General features: G+C 42.9%; 1 protein-coding gene across 2 annotated transcripts in view; it reads right to left on the reverse strand.

Moving 5' to 3' along the window:
• lamc3 (laminin, gamma 3) overlaps window positions 1-19,376 on the reverse strand; it is a 70,755-nt gene that overhangs the window by 40,375 nt on the left and 11,004 nt on the right. The window contains exons 1-6 of one of the 2 annotated variants that reach the window (XM_061697627.1): window positions 18,132-18,450; window positions 9,093-9,172; window positions 8,289-8,419; window positions 6,237-6,421; window positions 2,839-3,027; window positions 1,185-1,305 (exon numbers count right to left, since the gene is read on the reverse strand). In XM_061697627.1, the coding sequence (XP_061553611.1) occupies window positions 1,185-1,305; window positions 2,839-3,027; window positions 6,237-6,421; window positions 8,289-8,419; window positions 9,093-9,172; window positions 18,132-18,138 (713 nt within the window). In that variant the 5' untranslated portion in view covers window positions 18,139-18,450. Of the gene's footprint in view, window positions 1-1,184; window positions 1,306-2,838; window positions 3,028-6,236; window positions 6,422-8,288; window positions 8,420-9,092; window positions 9,173-18,131; window positions 18,451-19,376 lie in introns of those variants that run through there. The other variant, XM_061697626.1, reaches the window with a different exon arrangement.

The raw sequence follows: 19,376 nt of genomic DNA on the forward strand, positions 1-19,376 counted from the left end.
GTCTTGTTACGAGGTCGGAGCCGGTTTCCCTTTGCAATGTGAAATTTGGTAAGCATGTCTATCACAAGTAGACTCAGAAGGAAGTCTCACGAAGTCTTAAAAGACCCAAGAAGTCAGGCATTTTGTTTGAAGTGGCCATTTTTGGGGTCTTGTTGGCCAAAGTTGAATTCATCTGAGAGACTTTGACCGAATTTCAACTACGTATAGTAGACAGAGTTTCGATGTTGAATTGCGAAAAGTTTGATATCTGGTCGCAGCTTGTAGGTGGAGCATGGCAGGAACTTTGATGACTCCGCAATTAAGACAAAACTTTGATAACTCAGTGTTGCACCGCCCGAAAACCTGTTTTTTTTAAAATTCAGCCCATGAAACCAGTTTCACGTCGCAACTTGCCGTTTGGTAAGCATGTCTATCATGAGTGGACCCACAAAAAAGTCTCCAGAAGCCATGCCCAGAGAGACACAGGAAGTCAGCCATTTTGCCCTGGAGCAGCCAATTGAGGGTGAAGTTGGACGTTTTCAGCTGTTCTATGAAAGGTGAACTTGTGCTAGAGATTTCGTCCAATTCCTATTACAATTTCCAATTACTTCTTACAGCAGGGCAGTGACAACACGTCATGAAACGAGGAGCTCCGGTCTCACTTGGCTTGCTCAGACTGACCAATCAGAGGACGGAAAAGTACTGACGTTATTGGGGGCCGGCTTGTGGACCTGTGAGGCGAATTTGAAATCTGATTGGTTAAAGAAACAGGAATAATGAAAATCTGCGAGAAACTGACATCTCCGCTAAGAAAAAGTTGAGAAATACCTATAGATGCCACAGGGTGGCAGCAAAGCACTAAAGCGGTGCCTTAAGATACGACTTGAATTCATTTTGTGACCATGCTTGTCACTCAAAGTACGTTTATCTCAAAACATCTTTTTCCATTGAAATAAATGGAAATGCCATAATCCATTCCCGTCTCAACCCCCGAAACCTTTTTTATGTTTTTGTAATAAGAAAACTCGCAAGTCAAAGCAGAAAATTGGCCCGAAAGACAGATTGTATGCCGAAGAATTGCTAAGTGGGGGTCACATGTATCTCAAGGCACCACTGTATTAGAATTTCGGTTGTAAATGTAGGTCAGCGCTTCTGCCGGCAAGGGACTGACGGCCCACCGCCGCTGTTGTTGTCTTGTTGCTCACCTGCAGCCACCGGGGCCGAGCGAGTGGAAACCCGGGCGACACGTGTCACACTTGTCGCCCGTCACGCCTCGGCCGCCGCACGCGCATCGTCCCTCGCTGTCACACCGCAGACTCGCCGAGCCTGCCGGGCCGGGGGCGGTGACGGCAGGAAGACATGAAAGAGAGAAAATGGCAAACCATAAGGGTTATGGCGATGAGCGATCGATGCACGCTTAATCAATTCCGGGAATAAGAGAATTGGATTTGTGTTAGGGAAACAGGAGGCCGGGCGAGCGGGAAATAATGTGGACACGCCGCCCGCTCGGGTTAATGGAGAGAAAAGAGCGACTGGGGCATTGCGGCCGGCAGCCGAACGCACGGCGGATGGAGTCCGTTATCGCGTGCGATCGATAGACGGGACAATCGCCTCGCGCCGTCGAGGAATTACATCGCAAAATCAGAATCCCATGCCGGCAGACAGCCGTCCGTTATTTATTCCAAATTACTGCAAGGCAATAAAGCAAGGGTCAGGGTTTCGAATGGGTGTTTCCGACCAGGGTTGTGGTTTCAAGTCGGGGTTTCAAACAAGGGTTATGGTTTCGAGTTCAGGCCAGGGTTTGGCTTTTCGAATAAGGGTTTCAGACAAAGTTTAGGGCTTCAAATTAGAGTTTCAAGTATGGGTTATGGTTTAAAATGAGGGTTTCAGGCTCGAGTTGCGTTTTTTAATGAGGGTTTCAAAGTTGCATTTCAAGGTTGGTTTGGCTTTTCAAATGAAGGTTTCAAAACAACGGTTTGGGCTTGAAATCAGCATTTCAAGTCTGAGTTAGGGTTTAGAAACTGTGTTTCAAAATAAGGGTTAAGGATTCAAGTTAGGGTTTCAAGCCTGGGTTAGGTTTTCAGGGTTTGAAGCCTGGTGTTGGGTTTCAAATTTGGGTCTAAAAACAAGCGTTACAGATTTAACTTAGTGTCTCAAAGCGGAGTTACGTGTGCAAAATATGTTTTCAAACAAGGGTTAGGGTTTCCAATCAGTCTTAAAGAAGTGTTAGAGTTTGAAATCACAGTTTCAAGGCCGGGTTAGGGCTTGAAATTCAAGTTTCAAATGGGGGTTTGTGCTATTTTAGAGATGTTTGTTTAAATTGTTTGCTCTCAGGTGAAGTAAAAAACAGTTTTAGTGTATAGAGTGTGTTAACATACTGAATATTGTCGTATACTTTGTATGTTTGTATGCGTTGCTGCGCTGTATGTGTTAAAGTAGCAATTGTTTGAAGATAAATAATTACCGAATTTCTGCGAGCCCATCTATAGCGTTTCATCTTATATGTTAGCATTAAGCTAGTCAATTTTCATTGGATGATGATGTGGTTTGGAACATTAGAATATTTGTGTGTAAATATATATTATTGAACTCTTATTGATGTATACTCTGCGTGTATGCATTGCTGCTCTGTGTATGTTGAAGATATATAATTACCATAACAACGATCCTGAGTTCTGTTAGCCTGTCTATGGCATTTTGCGTTATATGTTATTACATTACATTAAGATAGCGGACTTTCGTGAGATGAAATTATTGTAGCTGGGTTGGGCGATTATTTTGGTGCTTAAAGATACAATGTTGAATAATTGTCTTTTGTTGTTTTGTGTCAGTAAACTTCAAGTGGGAAGGACAATTTACCGTCGGTGTTGCAGTTGCAGGGCAGGCAGGGCTGGTCGGGCGACCGCCTGAAGTGGTTCTCCCGGCATCGCTCGCAGTGGGCGCCGTCCGTGTTGTCCCGGCACTCCAGACAGCGCCCCCCGCTGCCCGTGCCGCGGTACTGCTCCACGTCGAAAGCGCACAGGTCCGAGCGGCCGTTGCAGTCGCACCCTGAAGGAGGATATGAAGAAAAGAACGGAAATAAACACCCGGGTGAAGGGATATAAGCGGTGATATGGGGCGTTCTGGGATTGGATGATCGTTTTCCAAGCCGGTTGCTAATCTCATTTCACACGGGCCTAATGAGGAGTCGGTCCGCCGTCGGGGGGGAAGCCGAGATAGCGTAATTTATCATTTGTGTTGATACAAGAGCAAATTAGTCAGCCGATAAGGCAGCATCGTAGCTCCGAGCTGCAAATCCCTCCCTAGTTTTTGCCCAGCCAACCCTGAGGGGGGATTTCGGTGAAATTGCTCATTTTATTATGAATACAGCGCTCTCGCTCTCTGTTGTGCTAGCATTAGCCATATGCTTACCCCCCACCAGCACACCCCACCCATTGCTAATAAGCCAGCTATGTAACAGCTTGCCTTATTTGAAAGAAAAATAGCAATGTTTTGCAAAGGTTCGCAGCGGGTGACGCAGGACAACAACGCTGGGTTCGGGGTCGTTTCAAATGATGGATTCAAACAAGGTGTAGAGGTTTGAGCTCGACTTAGGGTTTGGCATTTCGGTTTCAAGAAAAGGTTTGAGATTTCAAGCCGAGGTTAGGGTTAGGTCGCAGGTTAGGTCGCAGAGGTTTCGTACAAATGAAGGCTTCTAATTAGGGCTTCAAATGAAGGTTTATAGCAAAGATTCGGGTTCAAGTTTCAAGCCTGGCTTAGGGTTACGCGTGAGAGCTTCAAGTAAGGGTTTCAAGTCTGGGTTACGGTTACAAATCATTGTTTCAAACGAGGTTGAGTGTTTCGAGGTTGGGTTAGGGTTTCAGAGGCTGGGTCAGGGTTACAGGTTAGCGCTCAAAGTTAGGGTTTTAAGCCTGGGTTAGGGTTTAAAATTATAGTTCCAACAGAGGTTTAAGCTTTTAAACTTGGGTTAGGGTTTCAAACAAGCGTTGAAGTTTCAAGTTTGGGTATCAAGCCTAGGTTAGGGTTCCAAGTTAGAGTTTCAACTTAAGGTTTCATGTTTGAATTAGGGTTTCAAATTATGATTCCAAACCTAGGTCAGGGTTTGAAGCCTACATGAGGGTTAGGGCTTCATACAAGGATTACAAATTAAGGTTTTCAAGCTAGGGGTTCAAATTAAGGTTATTATCAAGGGTTAGGGTTTCATTTCAGGTGTAGGGTCTAGGTTAAGGTTACAAGTTACCGTTTCAAATAAGGGTTTCAAGTCCGAGTTAAGGTTTCAATCAAGGTTTAGTTTTTAAGCTTGGGTTTGGGTTTCAAGCCTGGTTTAAGGCATCCAACTAAAGTTTTAAGCCTGGGTTAGGCCATCAAGCCAGGGATGGGGTTTGAAGTTAGGTTAGGGTTTCAAGCAAGGCTTAGCGTTTCAAATTAGAACTTTAAAACTGGAGTAGGGTTTTAAATGAGGGTTAGAAATTCCAATTGAGGTTTCAAAATAAGGTCTTGGGTATCAAATCAGGGTTTGAGGTCTGGGGTAGGGTTTTGAATCAGGATCTCAAACAAATGTTGAGATTTGAAATAAGGGTTTCACGTTAAGGTTTCAAATAAGAGGTTTTGTACAATTTTAGAGGCAACGTTTGGTGAAATTGCTTGGTCTCCAGTGGAGTGAAAAACACTTTCAGCGCACAGCAACATAAATGTGAAAGGGTCCACATGCGGCGCTCTCACCGCAGTCTGGCGTGCACTTACCGCAGCAGTGGCCGCATTGTCGTTGCACTTAAAAGAGGCCGCGAGCTCACGTCTCCTCGGAGGCTCTTTGCGCAGCACGTCAGAGTCCCATTGGCTGCCCCTGAGCACTCTTTTAATTTGGGTAACGCGACACCACCAACCCCCCCCCCCCCAGGAGGTACGCTTTGCCCCCAGGATGGTTCCTCTGGGTTTGGTCTGGTGGACGTTCGCCTGGCTGACAAGGTGCCGTTCATTTTTCAACGAACTAACTAACTAACTAACTAACATTTTCCCATACAAAAATCCCACCAATAAAATGCTGTTGTATTAAATGAGCATAGCTTAATGTTGCAGAATTAAAAGATATTAATCTCTGGCTTCTTATTATTTCTGCTCACGATAATTAGCAGTCCTTTGTAGTGGAAGACCAGTATGGTGGCTGACGCATAATTTCAAAGACTTCTGGGCCAAAAATTGAACCAACATGATTTTTACGCGCACGACAGACTCCACATTCTGTCTTTTCTCTGACTTATTTAGCATTAGTCGGCTCTGATTAAGTTGCTAGTCTATTTAAAGCGGCTGCTGCTTGGAATTAAGAGTAGGAGTAATTAAAAACAAGCGTGCAGCAAAATCGACTTCAATGGGGGCTACTTGCAGGCTTTATGTTTTTAGTTCCCCCAAAGGCAGCCAATTCCGAGTCCCCCCTGACAGCCTTCCGTCAAAGTGTGACGAGCCAAGCCTGATAAACACTCCGATTCACACACACACACACACACACACTGCTGATGCTTCTGGCAAACAGATGTGCAACGCTACATCAAATGTACACGTCCACACAAAAACACAGATGCCGCTTCAAAGGTACAGTGTGTTCCAGAATTCCCGCATATTTATAGAACGTACGACAGCGGCCTTTATTATTTTTTTTTAAATTCATGTCATCCTCTAAGTTGGGCACACGCTGTATGGTTTTAAAAGCGTTATTTTTAAATCACGGCTCAGAGTCTGAGTAAAAAGTCTCACTCACTCACTCACTAAAGCAACCGACATTTTGCAGAAATAGTTTTTGGAAAACATTACTAACTAACTAACTTCTGTCAGAATTGTTTTTATTTCTTTTAGTTTGCATTAAACATTGCTCACTAACTACCTGGCTAAATAACTAAAGCAAATGATATTTAGCAGAAATAGATTTGCAAAACATTGCTAACTAACTAACTAACTTTTGTCAGAAATGTTTTTTAAATAGTTTGCATTAAAGATTGCCCACTAACTAGCTAGCTAAATAAAGCAACTGATACTTTGCAGAAATAATCTTTGCAAAACATTGCTAACTAACTAACTAACGAACTAACATCTTGCAGAAATTGGTTCTGTAATTTTTGCTAAACTTTGCTAAGTAAGTAACTAACGAACAAGTGAAAGTAACGAGACTTTAACTATAACTTTTGGACTGCGCGCTCTCCATGAATTCCCAAATGTTATTTGCGATGTTATTCTTCGCCGGGTGTGTGATAGTGACGAAAACCTACGCAGACACTCGTTAGCCGATTCCCCAGTGGCTCGCGCCCAGGGTCTGTCCCGGTAGAAGGGCTGACATCTGTGGCAGTCGTCCCCCTCCGTGTGATGCTGGCAGGCGCAGACCAGGCCTTCGCCTCCGCCGTCTCTACCGCGCTCGGCCCACACGCACTCGCTGGCGTGGCCGTTGCACTTGCATCTGAGGATGGCGCACATGTGTTATTGTGGTACGTTCATGACCAACAACTAACTAAGCAACAGACCGACTGTCCAGACAAACTAACCATGTAACCAAGTACGTAATAGGGGTAAAGTAGTAACTTTGGGTTAGTTTGAGACTTACCACAGTAAACACTAAGGTAATTAGTAAGTTGATTGGTTGGCTATTTTAACTAACGAGCTAACAAACTTAAGAAAATCATGTAAATACCTGACTAACTCAACAAAACAACCAAACAATTAACCAACCACTAATGAACTACTTGAATAACCAACCAACAAACAAAGCAACCGACTACCTAACAGACGAACAAACACATAAACTCACTAAATAAAAAAACTAACTGACAGCCAACCAACCCATCAACAAGTGAACCAACTAACTGAGTCATGACCAGACTAATGAATCAACCAGACAACAAACTGACCCACAAAAAAGAGCAAGCGTCAAAATATGATTACGTTGGCCTTTTTGCGTGCAGAGGTGTCAGCAGTGTCCTCCCGGAGGTGTCCGCCATCTCGCGGCAGTGTCAGCAGGTTGTGCCAAGCGACTGCAACCGGTCTTGTCGATGACTGATGCCGTGCGTCACATCGCTATACTGCAGTTCGCTCGAGGCTTCACTTACTGTTGCCGTCACTCAGACAAAGGCGGCGGAATACATTTCAGAGTGCCAGAAATACACAACGAACGTCAACATAAAGGCCATTTAGCTTGTAATTCTCGTAATGTGCGTGCAACATGCGTGTTTTTATTAAAATGTCACGGTGTCGACCCGGGCCATGCCCGCGCCGTGCCAGCGCCGGTTATGACTGTGTCGTGAAAGCGGCATGTGTCGCCTGGCTAACACGTTGTCATGCGGGTCTCCTCCCTCAGGTGTCGGGACGTTGCCGGGCGATCTGTCACGGCCGCGCCGCTGAGCCTGAGCGGTGGTGACAGGTGTCAGATCAATTTGAAACTCCGGCTGAAGGGTTCGTCGCAAATACTTAACAGCTCTACCTGCGCTGGGCGAGGTGCCGCCTGCTTCTCTTTCGTCAGTGAGAGTCGTAAACAACTGCAGTCTTAAGTCTCACTGCTGCTTTTTTTTCCCCCCCCGCATAGACCCATGCTGTGCCCATGTGAACTCAGTGTCCAGCTAAAACAGCAGCAGCTACCATAAGCATTGTCACAACAGTGTCACAAATGTCGAGACTTAGCTCGACTTACACGTGCTAATGTTTTGGGTTTTGTTACTAACTAACTATATTGCGTACCAAAACAGCAGCTGGTACCACAAACACAAACACTCTCAGAGGTGGAGACTGGGCACGTGTTGGAATGTTGTGGATTTTATTTTCACTTACTGACTTACACAAATCCAATCCAAAAATTAATAACTAACCAAATAACCAACCAACTAAACCATCTAATTAACCAACAAACAAAGTGACCATCTCACCAACCCATTAACGAAACAACGAGCCAAGCAACAAAGCCACGAAGCGACTGACCGTCAACCAAATCTAGGATCAGCAGCATTCAGTTAAATGGCACCAAATGTCATAAAAAAATGAGTGTAGAGTTCATAAAAGCGGAATGCAGCAATATGCCGCAGAGAAGTTATTTCAGTTAATTCACAGGTTGTTCATCAACCGCCAGCTCGAGCGCCTATTGATATGATTTAGCCTGCTCATGCAGCAGTTGATTAGCAGTCAACGACACTATGGGGGCGATATATAAATACACAGACACAGTTCACATATTATGCAGTTAAACGGCAAAAACAAAAATTAACAAAACAAAATGAAGACACGCAAGGTTGACTCCTGTTTGGAGGGGGCTCGGCTGCGCAGTTTCAGGCGTTCGTTACCTGCCACCCACGGAGAAATCAGAGATAGCGTAGAAGTACGATCGCAAGACGTTGCCGTCCTTGAAGACCTCGTCACCGAAGGTGTTGAGCCTGTCCAGGGAGATGAGCAAGTCGGTCGCCGTCACCCATTCCTGAAAAACAAAAATAGCGGCAGGGTCAGGCACAATACGGACGCATCACCAAGGTGACCTAAAACTGAGGTTAATTCATAAAAAAGAAAAATTAAGTAAATTCAATTGATTTGAAGTCAATATTTAACTAGCATTGCTAGCTGATGTGTTCTGCTTCCACTAACAACAGGGCTGTGAACAGAGAGCACCTCGTTTAGTTTACAAAAGCATAGTTTAGTGACGCCAACTTAGCCATTTGGTTGCTTTAATTAGCAACCTTTCCGACCACCCTGGCGACTATTTATCAGAAAAGGGACGAGCGACTTTAATTCCTGCTAAGAGACAGACAACATGAGCAGAGCTATTTTCACATTGTTTGACTATATTCATTATTCCATTCATTGCATTTATCAATCACAAAGTTTGTGTTTTGTTCCAACCTCAAGGTTCATAATTCATACAGACAAGCAACTCTCCTGTGTTCCAGATTGGCCACTTTCAAGCCCATATACTCAGGTGTGTGGTTGTTATGTCCACATACCCAGGTGTCTGGTTGTTATGTCTACATCCCCAGGCATCCTGAAGGATTGTTTGGTCTTGCATAAACTGCACACATGGCCTTGACATCATACCCACTGACAACCTGAATGTCTGTCTCAATTGTGTCCTGGGAAACTGGAACGGGGTGACTCACACTGGCGAGTGGTCTCTGGCTCACACTGGCGAGTGGTCTCTGAGTGTCGTTCAGCTCGAACAGTAATTTACGCTTTACTCCTTAGATAAAGGCAAAGAAAGACATTTCCATGAGTAAAGGAAATAGTTTCTTAGTCCCAAAATTCAAAAATGTTTTAAATTGAAATCTACACGTCAATGTATTGCATTTATCTAATATATTGCAACCCTGGCTGACCCTGTTTGAAACCCAAATTTGAAACCCTAACCAAGGCTCGCAAACCTAATTTGAAACCCTACCCATGTTTGAAACCCAAACTTGAAACCCTGACGCAAGCTAGAAACCATGATTTGGAACCCTGTTGTTCTGAAACCCTTATTTAAAAAGCTAACCCAAACGGGAGATTACTGTAGCCATACCGCATACATGAGCCCCAGTTGTGAGAATATTTGTCGGAAATCAAGTGCGATGGCGCTTGTGCTATGCTTTGATATGATTTGTAGCTCCTCTTTTTGAGTCTGCCGCAAAGGTGAAGACGGGTCGGAGAACGAACAAACACGGGACGCGTAAACAGGGAGGCGAGGTAAAAGAAAGCAGAGGACTTGATGCGAGGAGTCGCTTAGAACAGTAAAAGAGAGGAGGCAAACCGAAGTGGCTCGCCTCAGAGAAAGTTTGATTCCTGGATGGTTTGTAACTTTGGCAATCTTTGAAAAGTGCCACTGCGAGCAGGGTAGTCAGGTCTTTCTTGTACCAAACCAATTTAGTCATCTCAGAGAATCAATGACCAACTACTGTATTTATCCTAAAGGCACTTTTTTAGCATATAAACTGATGCTAATTAGCCAGTTGTCACCTCCTATCGCCACATTAAGGTCTTTAGACAAGTTCTCCTGATATTAAACAACCACTAATGTGTTTTTAACATAATTCTTAACAACATGCTCCACTTGCTGCCACAACCGTACGTCAAATACCAATAGTGATCTATCTAGATCTGTTGGGGAGGATCTAAGTTTAGCCTGGGTGGTTAGCAGAAGTTAAGAAGAGTCTTCGCCGTATGTGTATGTCCTTGCTCTTTTGAGTGGCAATTAAAAAGCTCCAGATAACAAACAACTAACATCAAACCCTAAGCCAAATCTTTACTAAACCTAAACGAACATGAACCCAAAACAAAGCTCACCCTAGCCAATCCCAGCTCCTAAACAACTCGAGCCCCTTGACTAACTAATCCTAACAAACCGAAAACAGAACTAACTAACGAAGCCCAACTCCCTATCCTTGGGGTTATGAAGTTATTAAAACTTATGTTACATAGCATTGTCCTCAGCTTTCTGTTTCTTCCTACATAGACTGACAATGCTAAACCGTTTTGCTAGCGAAGACTGAATAGTACTACTGCGTATCAGTGTAGTATCAGATTTGTTTACGCAGTATTTGTTTACGCAGTCCTGTGGATTGCTGCCACACCAACCAGAAAAAATGCAATTTCTTTGTTTACGACCCAGCACTGAACTGAGCTTATATATATATTTTTTTCAAGATCCGCGTCTCATCTTAGCAGGCCGTCGTTGTTTACAGGTCACGACGCGGTCAACTTTTGCTGAAATTGCCCGAGACAGACGATCCATCACGGTGGACAAATAGTTAGGTTTGTCCTGTTAATGCGGGATTGGATTTGAAAGCAAAAGGGGCCATTGGGAATAATGAAATGGACCATTAAAGAAAAATAAAAAATAAAAATCGAAGCGCCTGCTGCCGGGTCGCTACCTTCAAGCAAAGACGTCGCGAGAGATGTTCCCGACAATCATGTTTGGAAAATGAAAGGTATAAAAATAACATCTGATTGCATGACAGAGGGCAATAAATACATTAACATATTCGAAAGAGACGATTGGGGGGGGGGGGGAGGGGGGGGGGGCGGAAACATACCCCTAAAGTCCAATTAAAGCAAATCATAAAGTCAGTAGGAAACTAGTGTACAAAAGTTAGGTTGATCCATAGTTGGGTAAATACTTAGGCGGTAAGGTAGGTAGGTTGGTAGTTCGGTAAGTTGGTAGACAGGTATGTCGTTAAACAAGTAGGCGCACAGGGCAATAGATAGGCAGGTAGGGAGGTTTGTAGAGAGACGCGTAAGCGGGTAGGTAGGTAGTGCTTGTAGGTTCGTTTGTAGGTCGGTTGATCGATAAGTTGGGAGGAACTGTAGGTAGATAGGGGTCAGTAGGCAAGTACGTACGTAGATCGATTAGTGAAAGGTAGCTCGGTGGATAGATAGGTAGGCAGGTAGGTCGACTGATGGATAATGTCAGAGGTTAAGACGACATTTATCTACGGCATAAAAAAACCTGTCCGCGGCGGTGTCAGTGGCATTAGGCGTGCGGCGTCCTCCGTGTCGGCGACACGGGGAGTCATGCATATTTCATCAGGCTTAAAAACCTGCAAATGCATCCTGCCTGTTTTATTAGCATTTTAATCCTTCCGCCGCGCCGCCACTTGTGCCTCGGAGCTGAGGAGACTTTCCAATACACAGACACTTCACACACACTTCACTCGCCAGCTATAAAGACACACGCGCTCGCGCACACATGCGCGCGCCTACACACACGCACTGCGATGTGTCCGCATAAAGGTCAAAACAAATTACAATCCGAAAAAGGCACACTCGGGGAATATGCATCTGCATATGGAGTATATCATAGTTAGACTTATTAGATGATGTTGTTGGAATGGACTGACCTTGTGACTAATCATATTTATGCACTTTTAAAGCACCACAGTGTTGCTTCAAAACAGCACTTAAGCTAAAAACTGGCAATATGAAGTCCTATTGAATGTTTGGCCTTGTGGTGTGCGATACTGCAAAATTAGGCATCGATTCGATACCAAGTCAGTATCGCTGATACCGATATTGATACTTTTCAATAATTACAACACCGTCATCGTTATTAATTAGGACAGGACTGCAGAACTTGGGCACGGTTTATAGGTCAATTAAAAATATTTTTTAATCGTGTACTTTTTTTCATGATTTTGGGGGGATTTTTTGGAGCATTTGCTGTAAAACTCGGGAAATAGAAAAATAAAGCTGAATCTTACGTTAACAAAAAATAATTAAAAATAAATTAGTCGCGCAGGATTTGGGCAAAGATTAAAGGTAAAGATAAAATACTTTTCATTTTTGATCAGGTAAAAAATACTTCATTTCAGGATTTTCTTTTTAAGCATACAAAATAATCACAGTAAATTCACTACAATACAACAAACAAAACTCAAACTTGTCCTTGACTGCACTTGCTTTCTGGGCGTGCTTGTATTTCAAATCTGTCCTTGCAAGTCAAAGCTAGAAATCGCTCGAATGATAGCTCTTCTCATGAAACACTTGTGTGTCGAGTCACTCATATCTCAAGGCACAACTGTATTTCTCTGGAACTATTGAATAAAATACAGAATAAAGTGCACATAACTAACAAAGCCTCCAGTTCAAAGAAATATAGATTTGATGAAAATGCATCGCAGTCAATCTGATTACACGAGTATTGATCGAAATCATCACCAACCCATAGGCGGTATCGATATTTGAATTTGTTAGTCCACTTCCCCACTTTCTGTCCTTGCCCTCTGAAAAGTGGCAAACGGTCACGGAATGACAATGAGCCGAATGCGGGGAGTTACATATTGGTGGCACGGCAAACTTAAGCAATGAAATTAAAAAGTGATTAACTTTGGCAATGGAGGGCATAACCCCGCGAGGCGGAGATGAGACGACATCCGGTCCTGGAGGTTAAAACAACAGTTAAAGCAGACATGTATGATAGCCTCTGAATCTTTGCCGTTGCTAATTGAATCATTAGTGTTTTCTTCTTACAGCCACTGGCTGACTCGCAGCCGACGTCAGCGCCGCCGCCGTACCGTACGGCCGACTGGAATGTGAAAGTTAATTAAGCTTTTGCTGTGATTTGCACAAATAAAAAGTAATGGGGCTGACTGGAATGCTAATTAACCTAAAGGAACTCTGTTTCTTTCTGTGAAATAACTGGTATTCAGAAGCGGGTCTGCTTGCTTTTCTCACACAATTAGCACAGTTCCCCCGAGCATGACTAATAACTCTTCCCCGTGATCATGCTCTGTGGCTACGTGATGAATGGTCGTGGTTTTTGTTGTTATTGTTGTTTTTTTTTGCATGACTGATACATTTTTTTTAATGCTAACAATCGCTTGGTAACAATAACAAAAGCTGGCAGGAGTATTACAGTGGCAGCCATCGGAACTGGGAATGGTTGTTTAATAAGCTAGCAGCGAGGATAAAGAGTGGTAAATTCAGCCCAACGTCGTTGTATATTATACTGATGGGAATCGAAAACCGGTTCGTTTCCAGAGTTTTCTCCCAGTATTTCACTTCCTCTGAAATGTTTGTTTGCTTCCCTGACAATTACGCTTATCGATTCCTTCTACGTCGCAAATGAGTCATGATCAAACGCAAGAAGTTTACAATACCGTGGAATACAGAATTAAGAATTTTGAATGTAACACTTTATTCTGAAGCAATAACATGGTGTGTTCACTCGCAAATCACTATGTACTCTCTACAGTCTGGCCCAAAATGGCCAGAGCATTAGCATTATTTGTATATTGTATGGAATGTTTTTATATTGTTTATCCACCGTGAAGAACCAGAAATATAACTGCGGCTTACTGAGAGGTTTCGACCGGCTCCATGTATATGCGTATTATTATGAAACTCGTATCTCAAGGCATCCCAGTAGTATAAAAAATTATAAATAAATAGCAAACGATGAACCGCGAAATGGGGGGGGGGGGGGGGTTCACACAACTATGATAGAAGCTACAAAACAGGACATTGTGCCTTTGGTTTGGTACGCAAATTCTTAATGTTCAAATGCTAATGACAAAGAAATGTGCTTCTATTATTCATGGAACCATATATGTTGTAACCCCTAAATTTTGAACCAGAACCAGGAGATCTTTGTGTTGGGTAGCGACAATTGCGTTCAACACATCAGAGAGAAAATTGAGTGTTGGCTGTTAAACCCTCCCTGGTCCTGGCTTTGCGCTATTCCCTTCGGGCTCTGTTACGCCTCGGATACCAAATCCAGCAAATTCGCAAATCGACTTCTCACCTTCTAACAGTGAAAATTCACGGCTTTAATCGGCCGTGTGAAAGGGGATGATAATACCTCTCTCAAGTAATTAGCGACTCCTGAAGACTTCCCTTTTATTAGCTCCGACCACAAGTTTAACATTTCAGACTCGGCTGATGCTTTCTTTCTCTTCCCCCCTTCCTGCAACTATCGACAAAGTCGCGTCAAGGAAGTGGTCATGGTCATTTAGCCCAAACGCCATTAGCCACTGGAACTAAAAGAGCAAAAGCCACCCAACCAAAAGGCAATCGATTCCTTTTCAGGTTCCATCTTTGCGGCCCTAAATAGGCCCCACTGTGTTCAAGTGCTCTCCTGGCTCAGAGTACAGCGATAAGGCTGACAGGAGGACAGAATGAGAAATAAAGAGGCCACATATAAGGTGGACTGAGAGGCCATTTCAGCTAAGAGCACTTCATTTGGGTGTGGGGTGGGGCGACGGATCTACAAAAGCCTACTGAGGCCCACGCAGCTCACAATCACGGACGGTGGCACATTTACACCAGATGTTGCTCCTCAAGTGCGACCTTCGACCTGCTGGAAACCTCATCAGGGCGTGTCACGGAGTTGCCCACCCAGGTGGTCGCAATCCCCAGACCCTTTGAAACATCCCACCAGGTCACAGGTCACGCATGGTCTTCTAATGCGGTCCTTTCGTTTTCTATAGCGCCTGTTGTCATTAAGGCCATGGGAAACTGGAGTCCATCACAGTAGAATTTGCGGGGAGAGAAGGGGTCCAGACTGGACCGGTTGTCAGCCAATCGCAGGGCACATAGGGACAACGAAGCATTCACATTCTCAACCATGGATAATTTAGAGCATGCGTGTCAAAAGTGAGGCCAGATGTGGCAAACGAAAGTCAATAAAGTGTGTCTATATCATGTTTCTAGATCTGGTGTTCTTTTGATTTTGGCAGAAAACCTGGAGCGAAATGTCAATTTTCACCAAATGAAACTGGAAAGTCAATGTATAACTATATACAATTTATGTTGAAAACAAATAACATAAATTGGACAATCGCATACAGTGACACCATGACTTACTTGTTCATCGATTCTCAAAGCGTGGTACAAGTGCCACTTGTGGTACATGGGTTCCCTCTTGTGGTACGGGAAAGGATTACTGAATTAAATGTTCAAGTGAAGTATCATTTTAGTCATTTTTTTAATTTTTATTTTTTTAATCCAGCACAGTACATCTGTGAAGTACAATACAGTCACATTTAATGTTTTAGAACTGGTTGTTTTCTGTTATCATCATTGTGTTATTTTATTATCATTGTGTTTTGATTTTTTCTAGTATTTTGGTCATTTCGATACGTTTGACAACAGCTCATTTCCTCGTTCAGCATTTTGGTGGCGATCAATTAATGGAAATCAAACACAATCCATTCCCGTCGACAGGTCAACTTCTAATACATTTTCCAGAAACAATTGTACCTTGATAAAATAATGGTTGCTTTTGGCCAAATTCCAAACCGTACCGCTTGAGTGTGATTCACCGAAAAGTGCCTTTCACCAATTGTGTGCGGTGTTCTAATTTAACGATCCATAAAACATAATGGCAGGACATTGACGTTAAATGCCAAGTGAAATAGTCGTAAATGACCAATGGCCTTCTTTCTTCCCACAGGGTACATTTATTTTTGTTTTGTTTTGTTTTTATAAGCCGATAAATGCTTGTTTCTATACAAACACAGTATTCAAAAAATTTGAGCATGTAGGCCTTTGGGGCACTTCGGGTAGTCCATCATTGTTATGAACAGCACATGACCAGAGGCAGAGGTCTTGTTTATATACTATAGATGTGTTTGCTTTGAAACAAATCATTGATTATAATAATAATAATCATAATTATTCTGCAGCTTTCACTGCTTTGGACAACAACTCGTTGGGCTTTGCACTACGGAGAGAAAACGTCGACCAAACAATGCCCAGTTTGTTTCTTTGCAGAAAGCTGTACAAGCAAAATACAGTATGAACAATTTAAAGGGGACCGATTATGGAATTGTACCTTTTGATGTCTTGTATACCTATGCACTGAACCCCCGCCTACTTGCTGTTTGCAATTAACAAATTGACCTATTTGCTTTTGTGTTTTGTGAGGAAACTATGCTCCGCTATTTGTGTATTTTTGTGACACCAAAGTTTCAGTGTTTTAACAGCTTTAAATGTGTTGAAAGCATATGGGAGAGACAAACTATATATATATATATATATATATATATATATATATATATATATATATATATTTATATATATTATATGGTCTTTCAATATTGCAGATTTTCATATGTCGCGGTTGGATCTTGTGATAAACACAGATTTGGTCATAATTCCTTGTCCAGTGGGGACATTTTAATATATACCCATAAGAAAACTTAGATTTCATTGTCGGTACATGGTAAATATTACTTAGTGACTCTAATCCTCTATCTAATATGCATAATCCACTTTAGCCATTCAAAATGAAAACCTTCCCAGGACTTTTTTTTTTTTTTTTTTTTAGTTCGCCATATGTAAAATGCAGTCGTGGTCATGCAGGGATCCTAGCACGCTCCTAACCACTTTATTTTGTGTCATTTTCTCAAACGGGAACAACTACTGTCGCCATTAGACGAGAACACGGGCTTCCCGCCGTTAATTTGACGATTCACTCTGTACCAAGGTCCGTTTGCCACGTTGCATGGAGGCCACTCTCCTTTGCTCATGACAACACCCAACCACCGCAAATAAAAACAATAACTCAATAAATACACTTGAAGGGGCATTTAATGGGGACATACTTTGGAAACTTGACTGTATAATTGCTAGTATACAAATAGTGTAGTTGGGTCTCTGGAGTGCCTGCCTATCCGTCAAGTGTGAAATTAAACCGCAAAGTAAATCTTTTGTCAGCTGCCTATTTCCGAAATTGTGTCTGTGAGCAAGCTGTACTGAATTACATAAAACGGCCCCCCATCAAGTTTCTATGTCCATGAGTTGGCAGCCACGCTGAGCGAGGATCGGCCATTTTCAAGCCACAGCTGGACTACACTTTCTGTGTTTATTTGTCACGGACCGTGCACAGAAAGCATTAAACTCGAGCAGAGATGCTTTTTGCCAGATATTAGCCTTTTTAGCTCATTTCTATCTGCAGTCCCTGTGGTAGGTAAGAAAAAAATTAAGAATAGAGCAGAAAAGTTCAATTAAAAGAGATTCGAAGAGGCAAACCATACACGCGTATGGCTGCTCCGTGTGTGTTAAAGTAGGAATTGTTTGAAGATTTTAAATTTCCGTAACCGCTATGCTAATTGCCATTAATCCTTCTATCACATTTTGTATTATATATTAGCAGTAAGCGAGCAAACTTCTGATGGGCTTCAGTGGTTTGGTTGAACATATTGGTGTTTAAGTATACAATGTTGAATTCTCTTTTGTTTTATGTGTCAGTTTTACTGGAACCTTTAACAGGGCGTGCCAAATAAACAACTTGAAGCAAGCACGCTGTGCCTCTTGTTTGGACAACTGTGTCAGCGAGAGTGCGAACAAGTGCTAAGTCCAGTTTAAATATTTTTTAAGTGTGTTGGAATTGCAAAAGTATACATTTTTTATTTTTTTGTAATTGGTCTCTCTATATTGCATCTTACAAACTATTGAAAAACTGCGGTTGACTGTAAGATACAGCTCTTGAAAGAGGATGAAGCTCATAAGCAAAAGAGAAGCCATCCAAGAAGAAAGCACTAAAGCTCAAGCAATAATACTCTGCATAATCGTGTAACTATCCTCAATGAGTAGGGTACCCACAGAAATGTCCGGAAGACACGTAGGAGGTGTTTTAACTGTGGAAAAAAAATGCGCAATAAACCTTTTCACACATACTTCCGTTTGGCGATAGCTCTGACGGCACCACTAATAATTAAACAAACCTTCCATGTCATTCGTCCAAGTCGAGACCGATATGATGAAAAAAAGGGTGGAGGGCTTGAATGATGATTTTTGGCCCTCTTCTCTGCCACAGTAGTTTGAATTTGTGACGTGTCAGCTGGAAAGAAGAGACTGGGTGAGGTAAATTGCTTCCAAGGTAGAGGGAGGGTTAGCCATAATTAACATTTCGACAGGTAGGTTGATTCAAAAATAGATATGGTGGGAATTTAAACATGAGGGACTGACTAATTACATGACTTTTCTGTTGCCCGGATTAATGGAAGCGACGTGCCGTTTTGACGTTGAAATGGATGATAGCGTGTTGCGCAGCAGTTGTTAGCTAGCAGGCTAGCCTTATGCTTTAGCTAAATTACTCTAAAGCAAGCCAACCAAACATTTAATACTTTTGAGATAATGTCTTCCACAAACCCGATAATAGAGGTTCCGTGATTGGTCTATCCCTTCAGAAGTGGCTACTATGCTAACACGCAGTCTTGCGATCTTCTCTGTACGACTATTTTTGACATTTACTAGATTTAGCCTTCTCACCGACAGGTTCTGCTGGATTTATTTGGATTTTTTGGGGAGGGAATTGAAAAAAAAAAAAAAAAATAACGATGATTTTTGGCATATAGCTGACAGCACAGCCCCTAACACAACACATTTTAGTCAATGATTTCACTTCAGGTCAGTGTTCCGCCACCCGGAAATGCCCTGGTATCTATTGTTGACAAACATTCCGAAAAGCGAGCTGGGATCACAGGCGACGATGGACCTTCTCATCTTGCTGTAAAAGCAGGAGGTGTCGGACATGTTTTGCTTAGAGATTTGCCACCCGATCCGTGTACGCGTACCTCCTATTGATCCCGCGCAGCTTTATAATCAACGGGTCGATGGGCGCGTCTAGAAATGTACAGCCAGCAGCACCATTAGTGGGTGCATTCTAATGTAAGCAAGCCTTCCGCGCTGCTCTCCCGCCCACCCAAAGGGGCCCAGTCAATTACGCGCTGCTTACAATGGAAGTGAAAACATTAAAAGGCTCGTAGGTTAACGAGAGATCGCAGTATTCTCGGCGCTATGCCGACAGCTTTCCAGCGTGCGACAGGAAAGGAAGTGCAATTTCCTCGTGGGGCCGACCAAGGATGAGCCGCGAAGACAATTAAAACCAAACAATAACAAATTAAGGTTTCATTCGTCAGAATGAAAGCAGCACACCTACAGTGAAAACAAGTCATTTATACAGCACA

This window comes from Phycodurus eques, chromosome 15 (genome assembly GCF_024500275.1).
Source record: "Phycodurus eques isolate BA_2022a chromosome 15, UOR_Pequ_1.1, whole genome shotgun sequence".
Classification (NCBI taxonomy): domain Eukaryota; kingdom Metazoa; phylum Chordata; class Actinopteri; order Syngnathiformes; family Syngnathidae; genus Phycodurus; species Phycodurus eques.